The 24,462-nt window shown below is 40.9% G+C and overlaps 1 protein-coding gene across 6 annotated transcripts in view; it reads left to right on the top strand.

Moving 5' to 3' along the window:
• Mark1 (microtubule affinity regulating kinase 1) overlaps positions 1-24,462 on the top strand; it is a 110,411-nt gene that overhangs the window by 47,004 nt on the left and 38,945 nt on the right. For all 6 annotated transcript variants that reach the window (XM_034513009.2, XM_034513008.2, XM_076941577.1 and 3 more), the window contains exons 2-5: positions 7,177-7,380; positions 8,770-8,823; positions 22,604-22,652; positions 23,798-23,863. In XM_034513009.2, the coding sequence (XP_034368900.1) occupies positions 7,177-7,380; positions 8,770-8,823; positions 22,604-22,652; positions 23,798-23,863 (373 nt within the window). The remainder of the gene's footprint in view (positions 1-7,176; positions 7,381-8,769; positions 8,824-22,603; positions 22,653-23,797; positions 23,864-24,462) is intronic.

Genomic DNA, 24,462 nt, shown 5'->3' with positions numbered 1-24,462 from the left:
AAGAGAGATAAAGTTCAGAAAACAAGCTGAAGCCAGAAGCTCTGGAGTGGCTTGGAAATGACTTGCTATTAACTCAAGTCTTTGACTTCACTGTGGGGGTGAATGGAAGAGTGCTTCCCACTCAGCTGCTTCTTTCTATGCATGTGAGAAGATGAGCTGCTTGTTCCTTTAATATTGGGCTCAACAACACTTGAGTAATGAAATAATGGAAAGAAACCACAGCTGAACTAGTGAAGTAAGATGCTGTGGAGAAGAGAGTATTCCTGACCTAGTAGAACAACAACAATAAACCAAAAACAAAAACCAAAAATGAAAAAATAAGCATGGCACACCCTTGTGGGAGGATTTGAATTTAGCAGTTAAAATTGAGATCTAATTTTGATATATATTTACGTATGGTGTGACTATACTGAGTTCAATTGTGAAAAAGTAACTCTCAATTGACTTTGAAGGTTTCTGATTTTCCCCTGATGTTTATAAACTGCACTTAGTTGTCCATAACTTAACCAGGCTACGTTCTGACTTCAATACAGGCAGAGATAGTTGAAGCAATGGAAGATGTGCTGCCTAGTGAAACATCCAATGCAGGTTCCTCTTTCATATTTACAGGTGATAATCCCGCCTTAAAACCTTTTATATTTAGTTTAGTTTATATGTATGTTTTGCCTTTGTACATATATGTGCCATACATGTATGATTGTGTCTGTAGAGGCCAGAAGAGGGTATTGGATCTCCTGGAACTAGAGTTATGGATGGTTATGAGCTGCCATGTGTGTGCTGGGAATCAAACCCAGGTTCTCTGCAAGAACAACTGGTCTAACTGCTGAGACCATCTCTCTAGACTCTCAGCTGATGTCACATACACTTGGATGAACCCAAAAGGCTCAGACATGCCACAACTTCTCCAAACCACATCTTCCTCCTCTGTGAAATGTGGGTTATGGTGTGCTTCTCAGTGGAATTACTATAAAGAATAAAAGAGTCAGTGGCCATCATGTGTTTATGGCACCTTGAGCCATAATGTACAGCTTTATTGTAATTATGGGAGAGAGATGTGTGGCCTGTCTTTAGTAGCTTCATCATTTGTTTGCTGATTGGCTTGGTCACATCTCCACTTGCTTGTTCTTAACCTATTTGTAGAGTCATGTGCTTTCCTTGCTTTTAAACTGGCTTCGGTGGCCAGTTGTGTGGGCATTCATACCTGTGGCTGGAAGCCTTTTGAAGACTGATAGGAGAAACTTGCAGTTTTTTATTTGGACAACTGGATTTTCAAGTTGTGGGCCTTGGACAAAGATGCCCTTTTTAGCTGTGTTTGCCTCTGTGCCTTCCTTTCGTAAACTTACCACACACACCTGACTTGTTCTCACCTCACTGCCTAGTGTTCCTCTACTGTGTGTCTGCTCCTCTTCCTCTTCAGATAGAGCGAGTGCACATGGCTGTCTGTCCCGTCCATCCTAAGGCAGCGTGCTGCATCCCTCCACTGGCTTCATTTTGTCTCATTGTTACCTTTTAGTACTGTAGATAACTATTTGATTTTGCCTATTTGCCCATCCTTGTCTCTTTTTTTCTCTGAATACAAGTTTCACCGTTGAAGTTTTTTTTCAGCTACTCACAGACTTTAAAATTCCTTTTCTACTTTAGCTAGCCAAAACTGTTTCTGTTGGCTGATAGAAAAGAAGTGATTTGTACAGAAGTTGGTACCAGAAGCAGTTGCAGGCACCAGATGCTCAGGAACAGGGTTGGTTATCTAGGCTGCAGGGCAAACTCTCTTTGTCCTTCTTTTCCTCTGTGCCATTTCCATTACCATAGGCCTGTGCTCATCACACCTTCATATGCCTCTTACCTACTTCTCAGACTTCAGCAGCTCTGAGGTAAATAATTACGTTATCACCATCTCCATCACCTAGTTACGGGTGCAGACAATTACCTGTGCCCAGGTATGAGCAGCTCCTGAGTTGGAGACCTTTACTGTAACTACTGATGCAGGGACAGAGTCTCAGGAGTTGACTATTGAAGACTGGTTGAGATCTTCATCTCTGGTCCTCAAGACTCTGCTGGACTCTTGGGCAGCTTTACAGCCACACTGCTCTTGCTGCAGAAAGATAAAAACAAGTTGAAATTCTCTGGATTTAGTAGACAGCTTGAGGAAAAAGAATAGCATTAGAATTTGCTATGATAAAAGTGTGAACTAAAGTCCAGAGAAATGCTGTAATTAGGCTGTCAGATCTTATATTTAACAGCCATAATGTTGAATTCTAAACTGAATTCGTTGTTTATCAGGAATTAAATCCATATTCTTGCCAGGATTCTTACTTGAGAATTAAGCCATTGATCAGAAAGGAGTAAGATAAATTATACAAACAGTTCTTCAGAGACCCTTAAGGAAAGATGTATGCCTGAGTGATGCTGACAAGCCTAAGAAAAACTAGGTATTTGTATAATAGTTGTTCTGGATGAATGTCTCACATCAGAACTATATATTTTGATTTCTTACTTAAGACTCTTGTGCATGTGTTTTGTTCAAGTTGGAAGACTTACTGATTGACTGTGTTTAATATTGAGAGCTATTCTCCCCCCCCTTTTTTTTACTTTTTATTGATTCTTTGTGAGTTTGATATCATGCACTCCAGTCCTGCTCACCTGCCTGTCACCTCATATCAGCCCTTCACTCCTGCAACCTCCCCCTCCAAAACAGCACACACAAACATAAAACAGAAGTAACAAAAACGAAGCGTAGAAAACATCTCACCGTGGAAGCTGTAGTGTGTCAGTGTGTCCCACAGTATATCCCTCTGTCCACACATCTTCACTTGCAAATGTTCACTGCAACGAGTCAATGGTCTGGTTCGAGATTTCTGGCTTCTGTGACACCATCAATATTGGATCATCACTGGGACTCCTCCCATTTATCCTGTTGTTGCCCTGTGTCATGGAGAGCCTGCAGCTCTGGAAAGCAGGACTGGCCCTTTCACACATCTGGACCATTTGCAGATGACATAGATTTGGGGGTAGGCCAATTCGGAGCCTGGATCTGGGCCTGCATGATGATAACTGAGCTCTCCTTCCAGATACCACCAGGACTAGCTCTCCAACACTGCTTTAACTAGGGCACTCAATGCTGCCATCAGCATAAGGCAGGGTCAGCTCTTATGCCCTAGGGGTCTGCTCACCCACGCCCATGCCTCCAGAGCAAGTTCCATGTGCTGCCCAGTCGAAGTGCAGGGCTTGTTCTCCCAAGTGCTACAGTCAGTGAGAGGGTAGGGCTATCTCCCCTCCTGTCATGGCCCCAAGGCCAGCTCTCCTAGCTACTGCTGGTAGCAAGGGGGAGGGGGCATCACCCCTAACCCATGCCACCTCACAGCAGACAAGTGGTGGGGCCAGCTCTCCTGTGCTCTCACCCTCAGGGCTGGCTTACCTGTGCCTCCTCGACTAGGACTAGCTCTACTGTGCTGCCTAGGCAAGGTGCAAGGCCTACTCTCGTGACAGCTGGTGAAAGGCAGGGCCAGCTCACCTGGAGAGCTAGTCTTATTGAAAGAAAAAGATCATCCTATGTATGAAGTTCTGTATCAGAGATTACTGGTAAATGGCAGTCTGTGAGCCCGTGATTACTGTCTTCTCCAATATCTGTTGATTCCTCCATCATATATGATCAGACTGCAGTCTGTGTGTCCATGGGTACTGTCTTCTCCAGGGTCTGATGATCCTACCATGATGTGTGATTGGACTACAGTCTTTGTGTCCATGGGTACTGTCTTCTCCAGGGTCTGCTGATCCTACCGTGATGTGTGATTGGACTACAGTCTGTGGGCCCACAGGTACTGTCTTCTCCAGGGTCTGCTGATCCTTCCATCCATCATATATCATTGGAGACAAATACTCAAGAGTTCTGCCCCTATGCAGCTTATGCCAAACAAAGATGTCTCCTTAGGGGATTTGAACAGTCTGAAAAAAATCTTTTAATTGTTCAGAAATGTTTCCCTTGTATTTACTTCTTTGTTTAAAAATACTGATAGGGACAAAGATTTAGCTCAGTTGTAGAATATTGGTCTGTTAGAATCAGGGTCTTGGGTTCATTCCTCAGTACTACAAAAATTTAATTTTTTAACTGTAGTAGTGGTAGGTTTATGTATCCATTGACATTGCTATATAGTAACTACTCAAATTCCAATATCAGTAGCCTATTTCTCCTAATGTCAGAGGGCTAGCTGGAAGTTAGTTGATTTAATCTGGACTTAAATCTATGATTCTCTCAACCTTCTTTGGTTTACTGGACAAGTTCAGCTAGCTCTGGGTAATGGCAGAATTCTAAAAGATCAGGTTGAAACATGGTAAGGCTTTTTGAAGACTTGTTTAAGTTTGTGTACTGTTAACTCTAGAACTGGAGAACTGGAGAGCTACATCCTACCCTCAGAGGAAGGGCACTAGGAAGTCACCTGGCAAACCTGGGTGTAAGTTTGGAATGCATAAGTCTGTTGCAGCTCAGTGAGACTGTGTCATTTACACCTGCCCTCAGCATGTGAATTTGTCTCAAGTATTTTAGTTCATGCTGCTCTTGAGCATATCGCAGACGTAGGTAGTAGGTATTCCTTCCTCAGAAGCTGTGGTGGGTGCCAAGAGAGCAAGGACCCTGAACTTCTATTTAGTTACTGTGTATGAAGGGGCTTTATGTGCTTAGCTTTCTAAGTTGTAGGACTTTAGGAGCATTAGGCTTACAGTGGAGCAGACAACAGTAAGAAGTTTTGGAATGTGCATATTCTATCTAGCAAATGATTTACAATAGCTGAAGAACAAATAACAAGCAGCAGATAGCAAACATCAAATGGACACTCACAACATCTGGCAGAATGACTGGAGCAGTCCAATTGAGAGAACAGGGAAGAGAGAGAGCAAGTCACATGCAGCAGACATGACATCAGATTAGGTACTTTCAGCTTCCCAGAGAAAGGACTGAGGAAGCCCCATTGAGGCAGCTAGCTGGAGTTCCTATCTGAGAGTATCAGGCAGGGCAGAGTGTTTCTCTCTGGTAAGAGTGAAGCTTCCCAGTAGGACAGCAGATAGCCAGCAGCAGCAAAGCAGCATCAAGTCAGGCACTTACAGGCTCCTGAAGAAATGACTGGGAAAACCCTTCTCAAAGTCATTCTGGAGTTTCTGATTGGGCCTCTCTCTATGGATGAAATTCTGGCATCTTGTTTCTACAACAAGCATCTTTATACCATGGGATAAGTCAACGCTGAATTATGTTGGGAATGCTTCACCTTCTAGCTGTTTTCAAGGACACAGTGGTTTGCTTGTTTTTTTTTTTTTTTTTAAGAATTTATTCTTACTTATTAATTGTGTGTCTGTATATGGGTTTGTATATGTAAGCACAGTACCTATGTAAGTCTAAAGAGAATATCAGATTCCTGCAGATAGAGTTACAGGCAGTCATAAGCCACTGGATGAGGGTCCTGGGAACTAAACTTGGGTCCTCTTTCAAAGCAATGCACACTCATAAGCAATGATCCATCTCTCCAGTCTGCACAAAGTTTTTGATATCTTAACTGTTTGCTGCCCTCCTACCTCCAATTACAGGGACAAGGAGCTAACTTGCCCCAGCATAAGGAGTCTCAGAGGACTCAGGATAAACATGGTTGAATCTGAGATAAAGGAGCCCATCTTGGTCCCAGAGTCCACTGTGGCCAAGTACAAACTGTGTGTGATGGATGATTTACCAATAGAATTTATATTGTAGCTCACTGCCTAAGTATTAGCTTAAAATCAAACACACAATGAATCCGAGGTGTCCCTGGCAGCACTCACACATTTTACAATGTGTGGCATCACTGTGGCCTTGGTTTTTGGACAACCACACTTTACACCGTGCACACCATCACATCACACAGCACCAACAAATGTTGCCCATATACTGACTCGGAGTTCAGATTTGTGTATGTTACAAATTACAGTGTTTTGCTGTGCACACAGGTTTTCTTCTTTGATAGAAACTGATATAATTATGGAAAACAAAGACTTTAATTTTTTCTACTGCCATTTCTCAACATGTATGGACATTTGTATATTTTTGGAATGCCATGGGTTAGAGTGCATATTAGTTATTATTCTCCTTGCTGTGACAAAATGCCTGGCAGGAAGCAGCATAGGAGAAGTGTTTATTTTATCTTGGTTCCCAGTTCAAGGGAATCATGGCAAAGAGGGCATGCTGGCAAGAGCGTGAGGCAGCTAGTCATGGTTGTATCCAGAGTCAGGATGGATGCCGGTGCTCAGCTCACTTCCTCCTCTTTATTCAGTCTGGGACCTCAGCTCATGGGGTGGTGACAGCCATCGTTAAGGTGGATTTTCTCACCTCTGTAATCTCATTTAGGCAATTCCTCAAAGGTATGCTAAGAAAATCATCTCCTAGACCAAACTGATTGCCAGCACTGCACAAACCATATGTGCTGAGACACACCTGTGGTCTTAACGTTTAGGAGGTGCAGGCAGAAGGAACAGAAGTTAAAGGCCATTTTACCCTACAAACTACATACAGCACCCCAGGATACATAAGACTCTATCTATAGATAGATAGATAGATAGATAGATAGATAGACAGACAGACAGACAGACAGATAGATAGATAGATAGATAGATAGATAGAGGTCAACAAGTAGAAAAGATTAAGAAGCTCCAGAATAACAACCATATTTGTGAGGATGTTTATCCTGATAGTAAAGATACTTCCCTTTTAATGAGGTGGGCATGGATAGTGTTACTCAACTTAAAATGGTAACTTTATAGGAACGTCAATGCGGTGGTACCCAACAATGTATCTAACTGTTTTGAAAGTTAAGATACAGACTTAAAAATGTGAAGTAAAAATTTTTGTACACACTGGTCAGGAAAAAATGATAAACAGTGTGTTCACATTTTAAAATTGTGTAGTATAATGTACTTTCATTAAAGATGAAGTGTTAATGAACATGAGTTATAGTCTTTTTGTTTGTTTGCTTTTGAGACAAGGGCTGTCTTGGAACTTGCTCTGTAGACTAGGCTGGCCTTGAACTCACAGAGAGAGATCAACTTGCCTCTGCCTCCCAAGTACTGGAATTAAAGGTGTGCTCCACCAACACCTGATTGTAGTCTTTTAATTGTCCTTTTATAATTGTCTGAGTGACTGTGAGCCCTTGTGCTTTTTCCTAGCATACATCTGTGGATGGATATACCGAAACACATGTTCCTCCTACCAAATCAAGTAGCAGACAGAACATTCCCCGGTGTAGAAACTCCATTACGTCAGCAACAGATGAACAGCCTCACGTCGGAAATTACCGCTTACAGAAAACAATAGGGAAAGGAAATTTTGCCAAAGTGAAATTGGCAAGACATGTTCTAACAGGTAGAGAGGTAAGTTTTCATAATGCCTTTTGATATTTGCTGGACCTTGCTCCTAAGTCTTGCTTTCTCATGGTCAATAGTGGGAAATGAATGGTACCTGTGAGCTGGTGCGCACTGGGATGTATGCACATAGAGCTGGTTTGTGGCTGAACTACTGACTTTAACACTATGGCAAGACTGGCCCCTGCCTTATTAGCATCCCTCAGAGACTGCAGCTCAGCTGTCTTCAGCTGTCTATCATGTGACCTCTCCTGGTTACTGTTGCTCTTCTGCTTTTGGAATGAGACTGGGATAAGTTTTTATGAATTACCACTTAGACTAAGGTAGGTGTAAATGTGTAGAAAATCAGATGGCAAAAGAATGTATGTCTAAAATACCATTTGTTTGTTTGTTTGTTTGTTTGTTTAGCTGGTGAGAAGTGTTGAGACAGGGTCTTTTGTAGCCCAGACTGGCTTTGAACTTGCTACCCAGCTGAGACTGACCTTGAAATCTGGAACTTTCAGCTTCCACCTTCTAAGTGCTGAGATTATTGGCTTGCATAACCACATTCCCACTATTCTCATGTATTTGAAATTATTGTTACACAATTTACATATATATGAACTATAAATGTATAGTGTGTACAGCAGGTTAAAAGGTTATTTTAGTAAATATCCAAAGTTTTGTATTAGAATTGGACTACTTACTGGTTTTTTAAGTCTTAGTCACAGAATGTTAGTAAGATTCACTTGCTGTACATATCATGATCTTGTGATCCCTTGAGTATCTTCCTTGTCCGTTCACCCCTAGGAGCTGTTCAGACATAGGCTACGGCAGGCAGAGCCTCCGAAGATTTTCAAATCCCTTTTGTTAGTTTTCTATTAAAGTCTGCATATCCAGTTCCTCTGCCTGCACAATAGCTTTATTTGCTGAAAAAGCAAGTTTAAAACCCATTCTCCCATTGGGTGATGGAGGGAACACCTTTAATCCTAGTACTTGGGAGGCAGAAGCAGGTGGATCTCTGAGTTTGAGGCCAGCCTGGTCTACAGAATGAGTTCCAGAATAGCCAGAGCTACACAGAGAAACCCTGTCTCAGAAAAGAAAGAAAAAGAGCGAGCCACTCACCTCTATAATGTTGTCTTTCAAGGTTTTGAGAAAAAGATTAAGATAGCATGATTTTTACAGTTTTAAAAGAAGAAACATGGAAGAACTATTAAAGATGTAATTCTGTTGTTGTGGAATCAGGGGGTTCATGACAAGTTGGTAGATAAATTGTATGCTAAGACCATACCTTCTGGTTGTGTGAGATCACATAGACGTAAGTGGTGCATGGCTAAGAGCCAAACAAAACTTTTCTTTGCAGGGTTTTATGAGTTGAATTACATATCTCAAATGTAGCTTAATGATTCTCTTTTTCAGGTAGCTGTGAAAATAATAGACAAAACTCAGCTAAACCCTACCAGTCTACAAAAGGTATTTAATTAATTTAATAATTGATGTGAGAATTTGTTAATATATAATTGTCTATAGAATCAAGCATGAAAATTTCTGTGAGGTAAACACTGTATCAGTACATGAAGAAAAGACAGTCTCTAAGATATAATGATTATGACATCATAAAGTTGTTTGAAATGTGTTTAATGCAGCTTGAATTTCATGTATTCAAAATACTTGAAGTTTGGGACTTGAGTTTTCGATTTGGGAATATTTGCATAGACTTTAGCAAGATATATCTGCCATATAAACTGCCTTTAATTTGTACCAAATTAAATTGTATATCAAATACTGTAGAATCTTCTATTTGTGCATGTCAGTGTATGCACATGTGTATTTGGGATGTACACAGCTATGTGTGAGTCTGAAGCCCTTCTGAGGAGTTACAGATGTTTGCAGGATGCTATGTTGGTGCTGGCATCCAGACTCTGTTCTGTGATTACACTGTTAACAGCAACTGTTGCTAACCCCTGAACCATCTCTCCAGCCCCAAGTTTTGAGGTATGTAGAATTCTTCTTAGGTAAAAACTTGGCTCTGAGTAATGTTCTCGGTAGGCGTGTCCTCTTTCACTGCTTATTTTGGCTCTTCCTTTATGCAAATTCATCTTAGATGGTAAATCGGAGTAGACAGTGTTCCATCAAGGAAGAAAACAAAGCAGGAAGGGAGGAGGAGAAAGTAGGGTTGGGATTGTTTGGTAGCAAAGCTGCTCATTTCACTAATTACTTCGATGGGAAACCCCAGATACAAACTTTTAGCATTAGAAAAATGAGGCAGGGCCTGGAGAGATGGTTAAGAGCACCTATTGCTCTTCCAGAGGTTCTGAGTTCAATTCCCAGCAACCATATGTTCACAACCCTCTGTAATCGGATCTGATGCCCTCTTCTGGTGTGTCTGAAGACAGCAGCAGTGTACTCATATCCATAAAATAAATAAATCTTAAAAAATATTTTTAAAAAATGAGGCAGCTGTTTTAGGGTATATACTGTATATACTTTTCTTTATGGTGAAATAATATTCATTGAGATTTCAGAAGAATATAATAGGATCAGATTACAGATGTGTTACATATATGGCTTTGATTTCTAAGAGAAAATCTTACAAGAAATTCTCAGTTTGCTACGTTTACCTACAACTTCCATGATTCCAGTGTAAGACTGGAACTTTACATTTGTGAATCAGAACCTTCTTTCCATTGGTCTCATGCCAGGGAGTGCTGTGTTTTTATGCATTTCTCTGCAGAGAGCTCTCTTCATTATTTGGGTTCCTTTTAAACTTGACAGCCAATGAGACTGCAGAGTATGGTGCATCTGTTTAGTGAGAACTCTGGTTTGCTGGGCTCTTTTCCTGAGACTGTGAGCTGATACAGTACTGACATGTTATAGTCTCTCTGAGGACTCGAGTTGGCTGGGTCCTTTTTCTGGGAATTTGAGCTGGTACTGACATAGTATAGTCTCTGGAGAATGTCTCTTCTCATAACACCAGCTTTCACCCAATCTGGATCACCTGTGTGAGTGACAAAATGGTCTCTCTGGGCCAGTGCCTCACCGGGATGCTCATGTGCCAGGGGCTCTGGAACACACTGTTGCCAGGCTGCATTCAGGGCCTTGCCCACTCCAGCACATGTTTTGTACTTTTCTTGGGCCACACCATGGATTGCTCTAGTAAATGGAGTGATTTCAACTGACATTTGGAACTTCTGCCACATCACCCAGTAATGTGGCACCCAAACTTAGTCTTTTCCAGCAGAGCCAGGCAAGGTCATATAACATTAATTTCACTAGTTGGAACATTTGACCATGAAGCTGATCATTGCCGTGTTTGTCTAAATAACTAAAGGTCTGCTTACTGATGAAAGTATCTGCAAAGAGCCTGCTAATCTTTGCTAAAGTGTTAATTTTCTAAACACAGACGATGCCATTTGTATCTTCTAATCCTGTTCATAGATTTACACTCTGTGAAAGTATTTTTTAAAAATATCCAGTTCATGGTTTGCCTGGTTCTGTTTATAGAACATTTAGACTTGTTCTTTCCCATCACATCAGCAGCATCTCCCAGTCAGTTGTAGCTCACATTCAAAGTGCAAAGAGCAAGATATTTGCTGGTTAAGTCCTGTAGCCAAAAATAATCAGTATTACTTCATGATGTGGACATTGCCATTAAACAAAAGGTGAAGATCTCGGTCTCACTATTAGAAACATCTGATTGGATCTTGCTGTGGTGTGGTCTGCCTGTGAACCTGTTTCTTCCCATTCATTCTCTTCTGTGTTTATGGGAAATATCTCCGTCCTTTTTCAGCATCCCCGATAGAAAAGGAATCTAAATATAAGGTACTGACTGTTTAAAACCTCTCAAATATGAAGTTCTTTACAGTAGTCTGACCTTTGGAAATGTGTCTTCTCTGTTTTCAACAACATGCCTCTGTCACTTGTAAGTAATCAGAGTCTAATCTGATGAGTGTCATAGTCTAGAATGGGTTTCAGTTCTTCCCTCTGTGTAACATAGGAATCATCTCACAGTCGTGCGTTTTGGCAGATGTTCTGTGACCCACATCAGTGACCTCTGGGGTTCTTTTAAACCCTCTGTGATGTCTGGTGAGCAGCAAATCAGTGGGATGGTTTTGTTCATAACTGATAGGCTTCAACTGTAGAATTTTCATTTTCTTAGAAATGTCCTTTCTGAAAGTGGGCAGAGTAGTTTATCAGATGGTAAAGGTGTCTTCACTTGAGTCACCTGCATATGTCTATCTCTCCTGACACTCATGTCGCCTGCATATTGCTTATGTACTTACACTTTAGTTTTCAACTGTATTATTTTATGTGTATAGATGTGTTTGTCTGCATGTATGCCTATGCACCACATGCATGCAGTGCTCACAGGCCAGAAGAGGGCACTGGCTCCCCTGGAACTAGAGTTACAGTGGTCATGAGCTGCCATGTGGATGCTAGGAGTCAAACCCAGATCTTCCAGAAGAGCAGACAGCACTTTTAACCACTGAGCTCTCTCGTCAGCCTCTATTTTCATTTTTTATTGTATTACACATCACAAAAATGGCTCTTTCTGTCAAAATGATTCCTGACTGGCAAAATCTGAAGAAGAAACAATAAAAGAAGTCAGACATGGTAGCATATGCCTGTAATTTGTGCTTCTAATGGTTATAAGGCAGGAAGAAGGACCATGAGTTTGAGCCCAGCCTGGTCAACACAGTGAAACCACATTATTAACAATTCACTATTTTTTTTTTACTATTTTTTTCAAGACAGGGTTTCTCTGTATAGCCCTGGCTGTCCTGGAACTCACTCTGTAGACCAGGCTGGCCTCAAACTCAGAAATCCGCCTGCCTCTGCCTCCCAAGTGCTGGGATTAAAGGCATGCGCCACCACCACCCAGCAGCAATTCACTATTAATTAATTACCATAACTCAGAATTATGTTGTAAAATAACAGGTTGTATTAAAATTGTATAGAATATGATTCTCTGTGCTAGGACATAAGAGACTTTACATAAGCACAGGTGTGGAAATGTTAATAACTGAAATCTTGAATACATATTTGGATTGAATAGCTCATCCACTTGCTGCCAGTAGTTTGTGATCTGAGCAATGGACGAAAGTTTTCCAGTAATGTCCAGCCCTCTCTGGTAGGCTAAGTGTAAATGCCCCAGAACTTTTGTAAAACAATCACTACCACATTGAAGAATTTGGTCACTGTGAGTAAGACAGAACCAGGTTGTATTCAGTAGAAATCAAATATGTGAAAGAGACCACAGAGTTATTGGCAAATAGTTCAACCAAGACAAAAAAACAGAAGTTCTTCAGCAGTGTTTCTTAGTAGGCCTACCCATCAGACATGTTGAAGTGTCAATTACTCTGGTGTGCTCATTAGATTTATAGCTGAGTGAATCCACACATGTGCTGGGTGTTCGCCCATACAGCTCTTGTTACATGTGTGAACACTTAAAGGAAAATGTTGCCCAAGTCTGATTTTGGTCAATAAAACTGACATTATGAGGGTATTAATTTGTGTGTGTGTTTGTGTTTGTGTGTGTGTGTGTGTGTGTGTGTGAGAGAGAGAGAGAGAGAGAGAGAGAGAGAGAGAGAGAGAGAGAGAGAGATTATAGACTGCAAAAGCTGTTTTTAAATCAGAGATGGTGAACTACCTTTATTCCCCTCCTCCCATCTCTCCCACTCCATCCTTCCACCCACACCTCTTCTTTCTTTTGTCATTCTGCAAGGATGCTGCTGCCACGTACATTAGTGAGATGGCCCCTGATGCCCACTTACTCACTGCTCCATCCCCCATGGAGCTAGCAGTCAGCAACACATCTCTGACCTTGATTTGGTTTTGGACAAGATACTGAAAATAAGGATGACCATGAGATTACAACTGAAAGTTATATCTTTTTCATTCACAGAAGGGAGTGTGTTTCACACTGTGATAGCTTTTGAGGGGAAAAGTATTCAGGTGTTCTAGAAAGTGATATCAGTAAAATTACTGTATCTTCCTTAAATAAGAGCTGTGTATTTACAGTAAGGCCAGACTTTCTGAACTCAAACTGTGTTTCCAGTTTATCATGCCCTCTTAGGTGTCAGGGAGAGTGTGCAGTGACATGCTTTTGACATGTTTCACAGTGTGCACACTGCATCCAGTTACGAAAATACCTGCAGAGCAAATGTGTCTAATGAGTGTGTACTGAGCATCTGTTTGTTCGTGCCCCTCAGGTTTCAGATAGGCAGACTTGTACCGTTAACCCCAGCACTCAGAACGCAGAGGCTTGAAGATCTCTGTGAGTTCAATGTCAGCCTGGAATACATAGTGAGCTCGGGGACAGGCAGAGCTATGTAAAGAGACCCTGTCTCAAAAAACCTAAAACAAGGGGAAAAAAAAGACTACTGTCATTCTGTGTCTGAATGTCTGGGTGTGATAAGCTCAGCTTGCTAGGGCTGGCTGGCAGCTGTCCACGGTCTTCAGGAGAAATTGCTCCATAAGATTGGACCCAGCCCTCATGTCTCCAGGGTTCTCTGGCATGTTACCCCATGCATATTTTATCCCCTGGTGATCTATGATTATGAATTTCCCATTTGATAGAGGTAAGTGGAATGAAGTAAAGAAGAAAGGCAGTAATTAGAAGTGAAACTGTCTCACATTTCACACTAAATGCCACCTATAGACTCCCCTTAATTAATTCCTGATTTCACAAATATTTAGTCAAAGATTTTGTCTCTCCACTTTTTTTTTTTCTGTTCTTGTTGGCTTCTCCCGTCCCAGTTTTTAAAATGAGGTTATTGCCCTGTTGGTGGCCGTTACATGTGAAGCGCTGTGCAGCCTATCCATAGAGCCTCTTCTTGTATATTCTCCTCTTAGGCTGATCAGAGGGAACTGGGCATCAGTCTTTACCTACTGGTGAACTCTGAGTTTGTCCCTTTACCTTACACTACCCTTAAATCTCCTTGTAATCTCCTCTCCAAGACACCACAACTACAGAATTGAACTTGTGACCTTTCCTTACCTACCTAGTGCCCCCTCACCTCTTCATCCTCTGACCTCTCTGTGAACAGTAGCATGCCCCCAAGTCATGTAAGCAGTCAACCTCAGAAGCACCCCAATTGCTCCTTTGTCTTCATGCTCACCTGAGGGTGGCTGCCCTCTTCCGTGTGACTTATTCTGTTCCGTCCTGTTTATCTTCCTGCTGACACGTATTTAATGTTACCCTGTGCTACACTTGTAGGAGTTCCATATTTGGTAGCTTAAATACCAGCCTCATTAGCATATTACACACAAGGACCACCAGCTCCCACAGCTCTTCACTTTCCCTAATGCCCCATCCCTCCAGCTTCGCCTAATCCTTTTCCTTCTCTTCTTCTAGGTACCTGCCCTTTGCAGCTCTTCCCATCCCCCACCCCCTTTGCCTGACACTAACTCCCCTCCTTACTTAGTTCATGTGTGTGTGTATAGGTTGCAGTCTGAGTTACTTCCTCAGAGAAATCGTTCCTGTTCTCCACAACAGTTTTCAGTCCCTTTTCTATACTAGGATCGGGCATTGGCAACTAAGGAATTATTTGGTTCTTTGGCAGTAGTTTCATTGTTTGTTTGCCAGTTTTCTGCGAACCTTAAAACTTCTGATTACTGAGCCTTTGTTAACTATGAAATATGTCTCTACTTCTATTATGGAAGAATGTTCTCTTGAGGAAAGTAGAAGAGGCTAGGAATCTTAACGTCATCTATAAACTTTAGCTTGACTGTTTCAAAGTTGTTGCCCATTTAGTTCCATTAAGTCTTTCACCTCCCAAATGCAACCAGCTAGGTCTGCTTCTTCCTTTCCACCTCAGAGGCCTGCTACATTTGCACTCACCTTCTTCCTCCATGCCTCCAGCTAAGTCTGTTCTTTCCTTTCCTGCCCTGTGCCTTGGGTCTTTCCTTTCCTGTGTGTCTAAGTAGACCCTACTGGATAGGGCTCCACCTTCCTCCAGGACCTCTCCCCTGCCCATAACATAGGCTCTGTTCCTCCTACCCTGTAGGCAGTCATCTCCTTTGCAGCTGGCTTCTCAGAGCTGCTGGGTAGGCCATTGCTATGCCTAGAAGCTCTAAGCTAGCCAGGGCTGTATAGTGAGTTGTAGGCTACCTTGGACTATGTGAGACCCTTCTCTAAACAACAAAACCAAAGCAGAAAGAAAGCAAACAAAAAGAAGTTAAATGTTTTAGTGCTACTAGTAGTAGCTTTATAAACTATCTGATGGATATTCCAATAAGATGCGTGAAGGCTAAAAATGAAGTGACATAATGATCCCCAAAATTATGAAGCTGAACGTTTAATCAACAGTGCTCTGTTAACATAGGCACAGCATATGTATAATTTCTCAATGAATGAGGCTTCCAGGTGAATCTAGGAACTGAGTGTCACCTGCAGGGTAAAAAAGCCCATGTGTCTATTTATTAATGGGCCAAAACATGCTGCCAAGGGTGCAGACAGGAGTATTATAGATTTCAGTGATGGCATTACTACAAAATGCATGTCTGTCCCTAAAGTCACATCAGAATGAAATACTTGAAAAGCTAAGGAGGTTGTCCTAAAAGACAGCAGTTGTACAGAGCCCCTCCTTCTCCACTCTCTGTTTACTATAGTTGAAGGAAAAAACTGACTACAAAACCGTCCTCTGTCTTTAAGATAAGTGAGCCCCAGAGAAGTCCTCGGCATGAGGAGCAGGTAGCATAGCTGCAGATCTGATTGAAATAAGACACATTCTGGCTGACCCTTGATGAGAGGCTTTTCATAGAATTAGGATGATAGGTGACTACTAGGCTATGTCCAAAGTCCACTAGTTTGAATACAACATATCCACCCTACACACACACACACACACACACACACACACACACACACACGACACAAAAGAATAATAGGCAGAAGAAATGGAAGGGATTGAAAGGAAAAGAAATTTAGTTGAGAAGAGAAAAAGAAAATTTTCCTAACTGAGGCAAGTACTGATTGGAGCTTTGCTAATGATGACCTTGGCCTGACTAGGAAGGACTGAGTAGAACAATGTCAAAGGGATGGTTTGGTGACTTCAGCCGCCTGGAGCAAAGGCAGGAATCTAGAAGGAAGTAACAAAGGCCCTGAACAATTAGAGGAGATTTCTGAGTCCACAAAGTAAAGACCATGCTTCATAGCCAAGGCTTCCTTAAGTTCTTGTAATACAGTTGTAACAAATACTGACTTTACCATCCAGCTCACAGCAGACCTGAAATGTGAAGCCTGAAGGAACCTAGGTCTGAGAGCCCTCGCTAATGCATATGTGCTGGGAACATCATGGTGTCACACCTTGCAAAGGAGAAAGAAGGAAAAATCAGAAATCCTTGTGAACACATGTTTCTTACCTGTCCCCAGGCAGATGATGGATGCTGAAGAGATGGTGTTAGCGACAACTGTCCATCAGATGCAGTCTCACTTCCATCTAAGGGCTCCGCTCCCCGTCCCCCTAGTTCCTAAGCACTGGTAAGATTGGCATCTTGCTAGTGAGACACTCTCTGTTAGAAGATGCCCAGCTCACTGGTTACTGCACTGCCCCCTTCTTTTTGCAGAAGACTGCTGCCATTAGCTCCATTCTCTATTCTTCCTCTCCTGTGTCCATCTAGGAAACAAAGAGTCGTAGGCAGGTACTGAGGCGAACATTTTTAGATTTTGCTAGCACAATGTGTTTATTTGGCCCAAATTTTCTAGATTCAGGATAAACTATTGGTCTATTAGGGCTGCCATCATAACAACATACCACAGAAGTTTTATCACTATTCTGAAGGCTGAAAGTCCAAGAGGAAAGTGTTTGCAGGGTTGGTTTCTTCTGAGTCTTTTCTCCTTGGCTTGCAGATAGCCATCTTCTCAGTGTCCACGTGTCATGTCTTCTAGGCCCCAGCTCATCCGTGGCAGCTCTTCTTCCTTTAAGGACACTGATTATATAGGCCTGGGGGCCTACCCTTATGACTTCATGTAACCTGAACTCTCTTCTTAAGAGCACTTTCTCCAAGAACTGTCACACTGGGAGCCAAGAACACACTCTAGTTCGTATCAGATAGTGGACCATATGCAGCATATGTTTCTTTGGATGGAGGGATGGTTGATGGGTCAGGATTCTGGCAGTCCATTTTCTACAATTAATATACCATACAAAACAGCACATGATCCTTCTGTGATTGCCATCATTTTGACTTTGGTGGTTTGAGTAAGAATGGCCCCATAGGCTCATATATTTGAATGATTACTCACTAAAGAGTACAGCTCTTTGGAAGGATTAGAAGGACTAGGCGGTGTGCCTTTGTTGGAGGAAGTGTGTCACTGGGGTAGGCTTTAAGGATTCAAAAGCCCATACCAGGCCCAGTCTCCCGTGTTGCCTTTGATCAGATTGTAGAACTCTCAGCTACTTTTCCAGCACCGTGTCTGCCTGTGTGCTGCCATGCTCCTGTCATGATGATAATGGACTAAGCCTCTGAACTATAGATAACTCCTCCTATTAAATGGTTTCTTTTCTAAGAGTTACCTTGGTCATGGAGTCTCTTCGCAACTATAGAACAGTGACATTACTCAGCATGCTTCCAGCCATGACATCCCTCCATGTTCTTAGTTGTTAAAATGTTCACATTCTTTGTTCAAATCAAATGTTAAAACAATATGTTTAAGGTATCTTTGAGATGTAGGAACCCTGATAGTTATATATTATTGTTTCGGTTTTTTAAAATTACTTTCTGATATGAACTTGGGCTCTACCTATAAATATCTTCTATGCATCATCTCCAGGTGGAATTGGAGTGTTCCTTTAAAGTACTATTTGATTACTATCCCAGGTTTTTCTAGTTTTGATAAAACAGTTACATTCCAAGTTCCAATCAAAGACTAAAAAACTGATGGGTCCAAAATGTTGCACAACAGCCCACCTGAGAGAGAGAGAGAGAGAGAGAGAGAGAGAGAGAGAGAGAGAGAGAGAGAGAGAGAGAGAGAGAGAAACAGCTAGATGAACAAAATCTCATCACTGTGGAGGAATGTCTTGAAGGGCACATGACAAGCCATTCTCAGAGATACCGACACCAGCGCTGGAAAGATGGCTCAGGGGAAAGCACTGTACCCCTCTCTGCAGAGCACCAGGGTTTATTCCCAGCGCCTGAACTGGGCAGCTCACAACCACCTGTAACTCTAGCTTCAGGGAATGAGATACCCTCTTCTGCCTTCCATAGGAACCTGCACACACACTGCATGTATAAACATATTCAGACACATACACATAACATGTATATATACATAACATAAAATAAGTAGTTTTAGAAATATGCAGACATTAACCTGCTTCCGTCAGCCTGACATTACCATAGCCAGTTTACTTTTAAGAAAAACTACTGACCTGGCAGTGATTGATTGATTAATTGATTGGTTTTGTTTTTTTTTTTTTTTTTTTTGCTTTTTCAAGACAGGGTTTCTCTGTGTAGTCCTGGCTGTCCTGGAACTCGCTCTGTAGACCAGGCTGGCCTCGAACTCAGAAATCTACCTGCCTCTCCCTCCCAAGTGCTGGGATTAAAGGTGTGCGCCACCACTGCCCAGTGGCAGTTATTTTTATTAAGAGTAGCTAATACTCTCTACGTGGCAGTGCTGTCTTGTTTTGTAACTTGGCATGCTCTCTCAAGAAAAAAGAGGAGGTAAAGTCAGGGAGCCCAAGAATCTTGCTTATGCCATGGATTATGGGCCAGTCCCTCGGCACACAGGCAGGGCCTGTGCCTCTTAGAGAGCAGGGTAGCAGCTACTGTGTGCTGTGGGAATGAAGTGGTTGCTGAAAGAGGAAAGTAAGGAAAAGCTTGAAAATGACACAGAATTGAACATTTAAACTGAATGTATAAATTTATATTCTTTGACTAAGGTAGGATGAACACTTCTTCTGTAGCTTAAGTTTTCTGGTTAAAATTGTACTTTATTTAGCATCGATCACACTCATAAAGTTTGAATAGATTTGTTACTATTTCTAGGTTTTTTTTATTTCATAAAAGGAGTTTATCATGACAATTAGGAAGCAATTTGCCAATAAAACCCTATATTTAATTTTAATCATTTACACTTACTTAACCCACACCTTGGGCAGCAATTTTATTAGTAACTTGTATGTGGTATCTTCAAATTATTCACTTTATTGTATTACAAATACATGACTCCTTGGTTTATGTAAAATGTAATTGTGTCAGACAGACTCCAAGGCAATCCCCAGTAGTGCCTGCCTTCCAGCAATTCCTTCTTTCTGTCATTCCTTCCCAGATGATGGACAGGACAGAAGACTTTCTTCAAATAGTAGCATGGGGGAGGTAAAGAGATCTTGGTCCCATGATTATGTTAAATGATGTGAACTGTCATGCTAGCATACACCCTAGGGCAGTGGTTCTCACTCTTCCTAATGCTGCAATCCTTCAAGACAGTTTCTGATGTTGTGGTGACCCACAACCATAAAATTATTTTGCTGCTACTTCATCACTGTAATTTAGTTACCATTATGAATTGTAATGTAAATATCTGATGTGCAGGATATCTGATATAACTTCCAAAGGAGTCATGACCCATAGGTTGTGAGTCACTGCCCTAGAAGTTATGAATGCTGGCTTAAGAAAAATAGTAACTTAAAATTTGCATCAATAAATTCACTTATGTGCCCTTCAGCAACAAAAAGATGGGAGAACATTGATTCTCTGCAGAGACCTTGTTCTGGAGCTGAGTATGATAGGAGCCAGTAGTTCCAGGAACCAGAGGAATTCGGGATACTGAAGTGATGTCTACCTTAAAGGAGGGGTCTCCTGAGATAAGGTTGGAAAGGTAGCCTTGGTCACACATGCTAAATGTGTGCTAAGAGCTGGGGGCCCAGGAGCTCCTGGAACCACTGAAAGGAAGAGGACTTGGCAAAAAACTGAGCAGTCAGAGAGGAGGAAAGAGGCAGCTGGAGACAGGAGGGCATGTTCCAGGCCCTTAGTATACTGAGGGAAGGTCAGTGGAGGGCCAGACATCAGGGTCATCTTCAGTCAGGCCAGGCGCAGTCTTGAACATACTGAACTTGTATGTGTGTCCTATTTACTCACCTGTAATTTTTTAATCATTAAATGTTAAATAAAAGTGTGTGGCTTATGCTCACACACACACACACACACACACACACACACACACCACACAGGCTTACATACTTTCTTGATTTTGTGTAGGAATTACTAAAGATATCTAGGACAGCTTTTTTTTGTAGTATCTAAACCTAAGTGGTTTTTCAATTGGGATGTATTTTTATTGTATTTCATTTTGTTATTATGTGATGTGGCCACAAACTAAAATGCATCGTTTCAATCATTGTCGATGTATAGTTTCATCTATATGATACCCTCAAGGCTCTTCCGTGTTATGTGTTGACTTTCCATCCGTATTCTCACACGTTACATATCTGTTTACCTGTTTGAACCCCTGCTTTCAGTTCTCTTGGACGTATGGTCTATAGATTGCATGACTATTCTTTTTTAATTCCTGTAGGAATACTGTTCTGCATGTATGTACTGTGTCTTTTCCATAGTATCCTCTCAGATGATACCTCACCTGACATGCCAGAGGGTTCTGAGTTCTCCCCTTTCACACAGGTTTGTTCTGTCCTGTCCTGTTTTATGTGACAGTGGCCATCTGAATAAATGTCATCTGTTCTCACTGTAGATTTGAGTTTATTCCCCTAATGACTAATTATGTTGAACATCTTTTTATGCTCTCTTAGGCTTTAATAGATCATTACAGAAACATCGCTTGTGGTTATGCTAATTTTAGATTTTATTCTGACAAAACATGTCAACAGATTTATTTTATGTTGCTAATTTTTGGTTCTTCTATTTTTTTTGAACAAATGCTTGATTTTGATTTTGACTAGCATAATGCAAACAACATAAAGGAGAAAATACCAAATCATGCTCTTTTAAAAAATTTCATGTTTTTTAACATTTTATTATTTATTTGTATGTATGTTCATATGTGCCATGGTGTGTTCATAGAAGTCACCTTGTAGGAGTAAGTCTCTCTTCCTACCATGTGGGTACTAAAGACTGAACTCAGGTCATCACAAGTGACAGTAGGCATCCTTACTGCTGTGACCACACCACTGGCCTGACAAATTGTACTTTTGAAAAATTGTTTGTGTAGTGTTTTAAGGTTAAGGAGAAATAAAATTTAGCATTCATGTTATTTTGTTTTATTTAGCATGCTTAATAGTCTTTCTCTTAGAACTGGAGAGGTGGTTTAGTGGCTAAGAGTGCTGGCTGCTCTTCCATAAAACCTGGGTTCAGCTCCCAGCACCCACATAGTGATCACAACCACCTGTAACTCTAGCTCCATAGGATCTGATGTCATTCTCTGACACCATGGGCACTGCATACATGTAGTGCCATGCATACAAAACACATACAGGCAAAACACATATTCATAAAATAAAAATAAAGACATCTGTTTGTTTGTTTGTTTTTGGTTTTGGTTTTGTTTTTCATGGGAGTGTTTCTCTGTATAGCCCTGGCTGTCCTGGAACTTGCTCTGTAGACCAGGCTGCCCTCAAACTCAAAACTAAATAAATCTTTTAAAATAGCCTTCCCCCTTCTCTTCCTCCTTTTCTTCCTCATCATCTTCTTCTTCCTCATCTTCCTCTTCTCCCCCATATTTCAAGACAAAGTCTCTCTCTGTAGCCAGGCTTATCTTGAACTATTATCCTTTTGCCTCAGCCTACATGGTTTTTGGATTATGGATGGGTATGTTTCATCACGCTTGACTATTTCATTATTATTCGATATTATCCTATAAGTCTACTTAAAAGTGCATCTGAATCTTTCAGTAAGTGTGGGGTCAGCCAGAAGAGATGCCTTGGAGCAGGCTGACCCAAGGCAGCTGATTCTGTGGCTAGACCTTCACTGCCATTTCCTCGGTCTTTCCTTCTGGTTCTTTTCCTGAAGAGTACTTAAAGAAAGTGTAAGTTTTGTTATGGAAAATTCCACATACCAAACAGTCCATCTTGTCAGGGGTTTGTGAGAAGCCAGATCTCCATGAAGTTAATACGGAGGGCAGAGCTGCATTGCTCATTACGAAAGGGTAGAACCAAGGAGCAGATCTCTGCTTAGGTTCTCTTCCAGAATTGACAGTCTTGTAAACACGTGATTGTTATTAAATGGCAGTGCAGTTGGCATCTGCTTGAGTTTTTCTGTCCTTTAAATAGGAATATGTCTTATCTTTTTTTAACAGTTATTCCGGGAAGTACGGATAATGAAGATACTGAATCATCCTAACATAGGTATGAAACCTGAACATACAAGCAGTGACCGAGTGTTTGTTTCCCTGCATCGAAAGCCATTTGAATGTGTAGGATTTTACTGTTGCTGTCTGTAAAGAGGAGAGGTGAAGGTCGGTGAGGTGACTCTTGGTGCAGTGGCACAGTCCTGGAGGCCGGCAGCTGACCTCTGCTGCTGCCTCTCCTGCTTGATGTCACACTTCAGTACAACTGGACTTCTGCACACAGACTCTCCTTGATAGATCAAAGAATGCATGCCACTAGCTAGTAATAGAGAAGAATTACATATACTTTACTAATAAACACTGGGTTTAATGTACTTTTGATAGGCAAAATAATGTTGTATTTTAAAGTAAATTATATACTAATTTCAGTTTTACTGAATTGTTTTAGTAAGTCTTGGTTTTGCCCCTTTTACAAATAAACTTATTGATCAGATATGCTGTATATAATCACTTGATTCTAAATAGTAAAAAAAGATTATTTTTAATCTACTTATTTTAAAACATTCTCTCTTGCATCTTTAAAGGTTTTCTCTGTATGTAGCCATTAATGTGATTATTCCTGGTGAATAATCTTCCTTGTGTAAGTCAATTCTATTTTTACTAGAAGTTATTTTTAATATCACATAAACATAAGTTTTGTTTTGTTTACCAAACACGAACATTTTATATTATCTTATTGTGGCACTATCTCTAAGCTTTCATTCAGATTTTGTCCTCCTGACTTTAAGACACCCCACGCCCCGCCCCTTGTTGTCATTTTGTATTTATTTATTTATTTATTTATTTATTTATTTATTTTGAGATAAGGTCTCTCTATGTAACCCTGGCTGGCCTGGAACTCATAGAAACCTACCTACCTCTGCCTCCCAAGTGCTGGGATTTAAGGCATGTGCTAAAAATATTTCTCTTTTATAGTTTTTTCATCACAAACACTGTTTTAACTCTCATAGACTCCAGATCACTTTCTGGTAAGGTGTAAGTAGTTTCCTTGCATAGGAGAAATAACTCTTGAGTGACTTTTATTTTAAAGTTAGAATTATTCAGTTTAGCAAGTATTCTAATATTCTACTTACTGTTGCTAAGGCTGCAGAAAGAATACCATTTTATGCTGTCAGTTATTGAGTTATATTTCCTCTTTTTTAGTGAAACTGTTTGAAGTTATTGAAACAGAGAAGACGCTCTACTTAGTCATGGAATACGCAAGTGGGGGTAAGAATGAGTGGGCCTGGAGAGCATGTCCTATTTCATGGACACGGAATGGATGGTTCCTGGTAGTTGCCTTTATCATAATCTATAGTTTACTGACATATCCTTTAATGACCTCCTCATGAAAATTTAGTGTTTGCTTTAAAAACCTGCTGAGCCTACAGTATAAATAGAACTTTTGGCTTATTTAAAAATTACTAAGGGGTTTTTAAATTTTGCTTTGTCTTCTTTTGAGTGTTTTGATTTGGTTATTTAAATATTAAAACAGCATTTGATTTGTAGCTCTTGGCTATAAGCAGAAAATCCCAAATGCAGAATGGATTTAATACAATGTATGGTGAAAGCGTGTTCTAGGTCAGATAGCTATTTAGCTGACTGTTGATATGTGGCAGATCTTCAGTATACATATGTTGCCAAGATAACTCATGAGCTGTGGATTTAAATAACTGTTGATCTGTAAGTTATGCTTGAGTTGTTGGAAGGAGGCAGAGTCCATGTGTAACATTGAATACAGTATAGACTTTGTTACAGGGTCACAAGAAGACTCATTTTTTAAATGTTATATAAATAACAAAAAATGACTTTTATCTTCTGCACTTTGC

The sequence above is a fragment of the Arvicanthis niloticus genome, chromosome 10 (assembly GCF_011762505.2).
Source record: "Arvicanthis niloticus isolate mArvNil1 chromosome 10, mArvNil1.pat.X, whole genome shotgun sequence".
Taxonomy (NCBI): domain Eukaryota; kingdom Metazoa; phylum Chordata; class Mammalia; order Rodentia; family Muridae; genus Arvicanthis; species Arvicanthis niloticus.
Note: the sequence above shows the minus strand (reverse complement) of the source record. Positions and strands in the feature narration are given on the sequence as shown.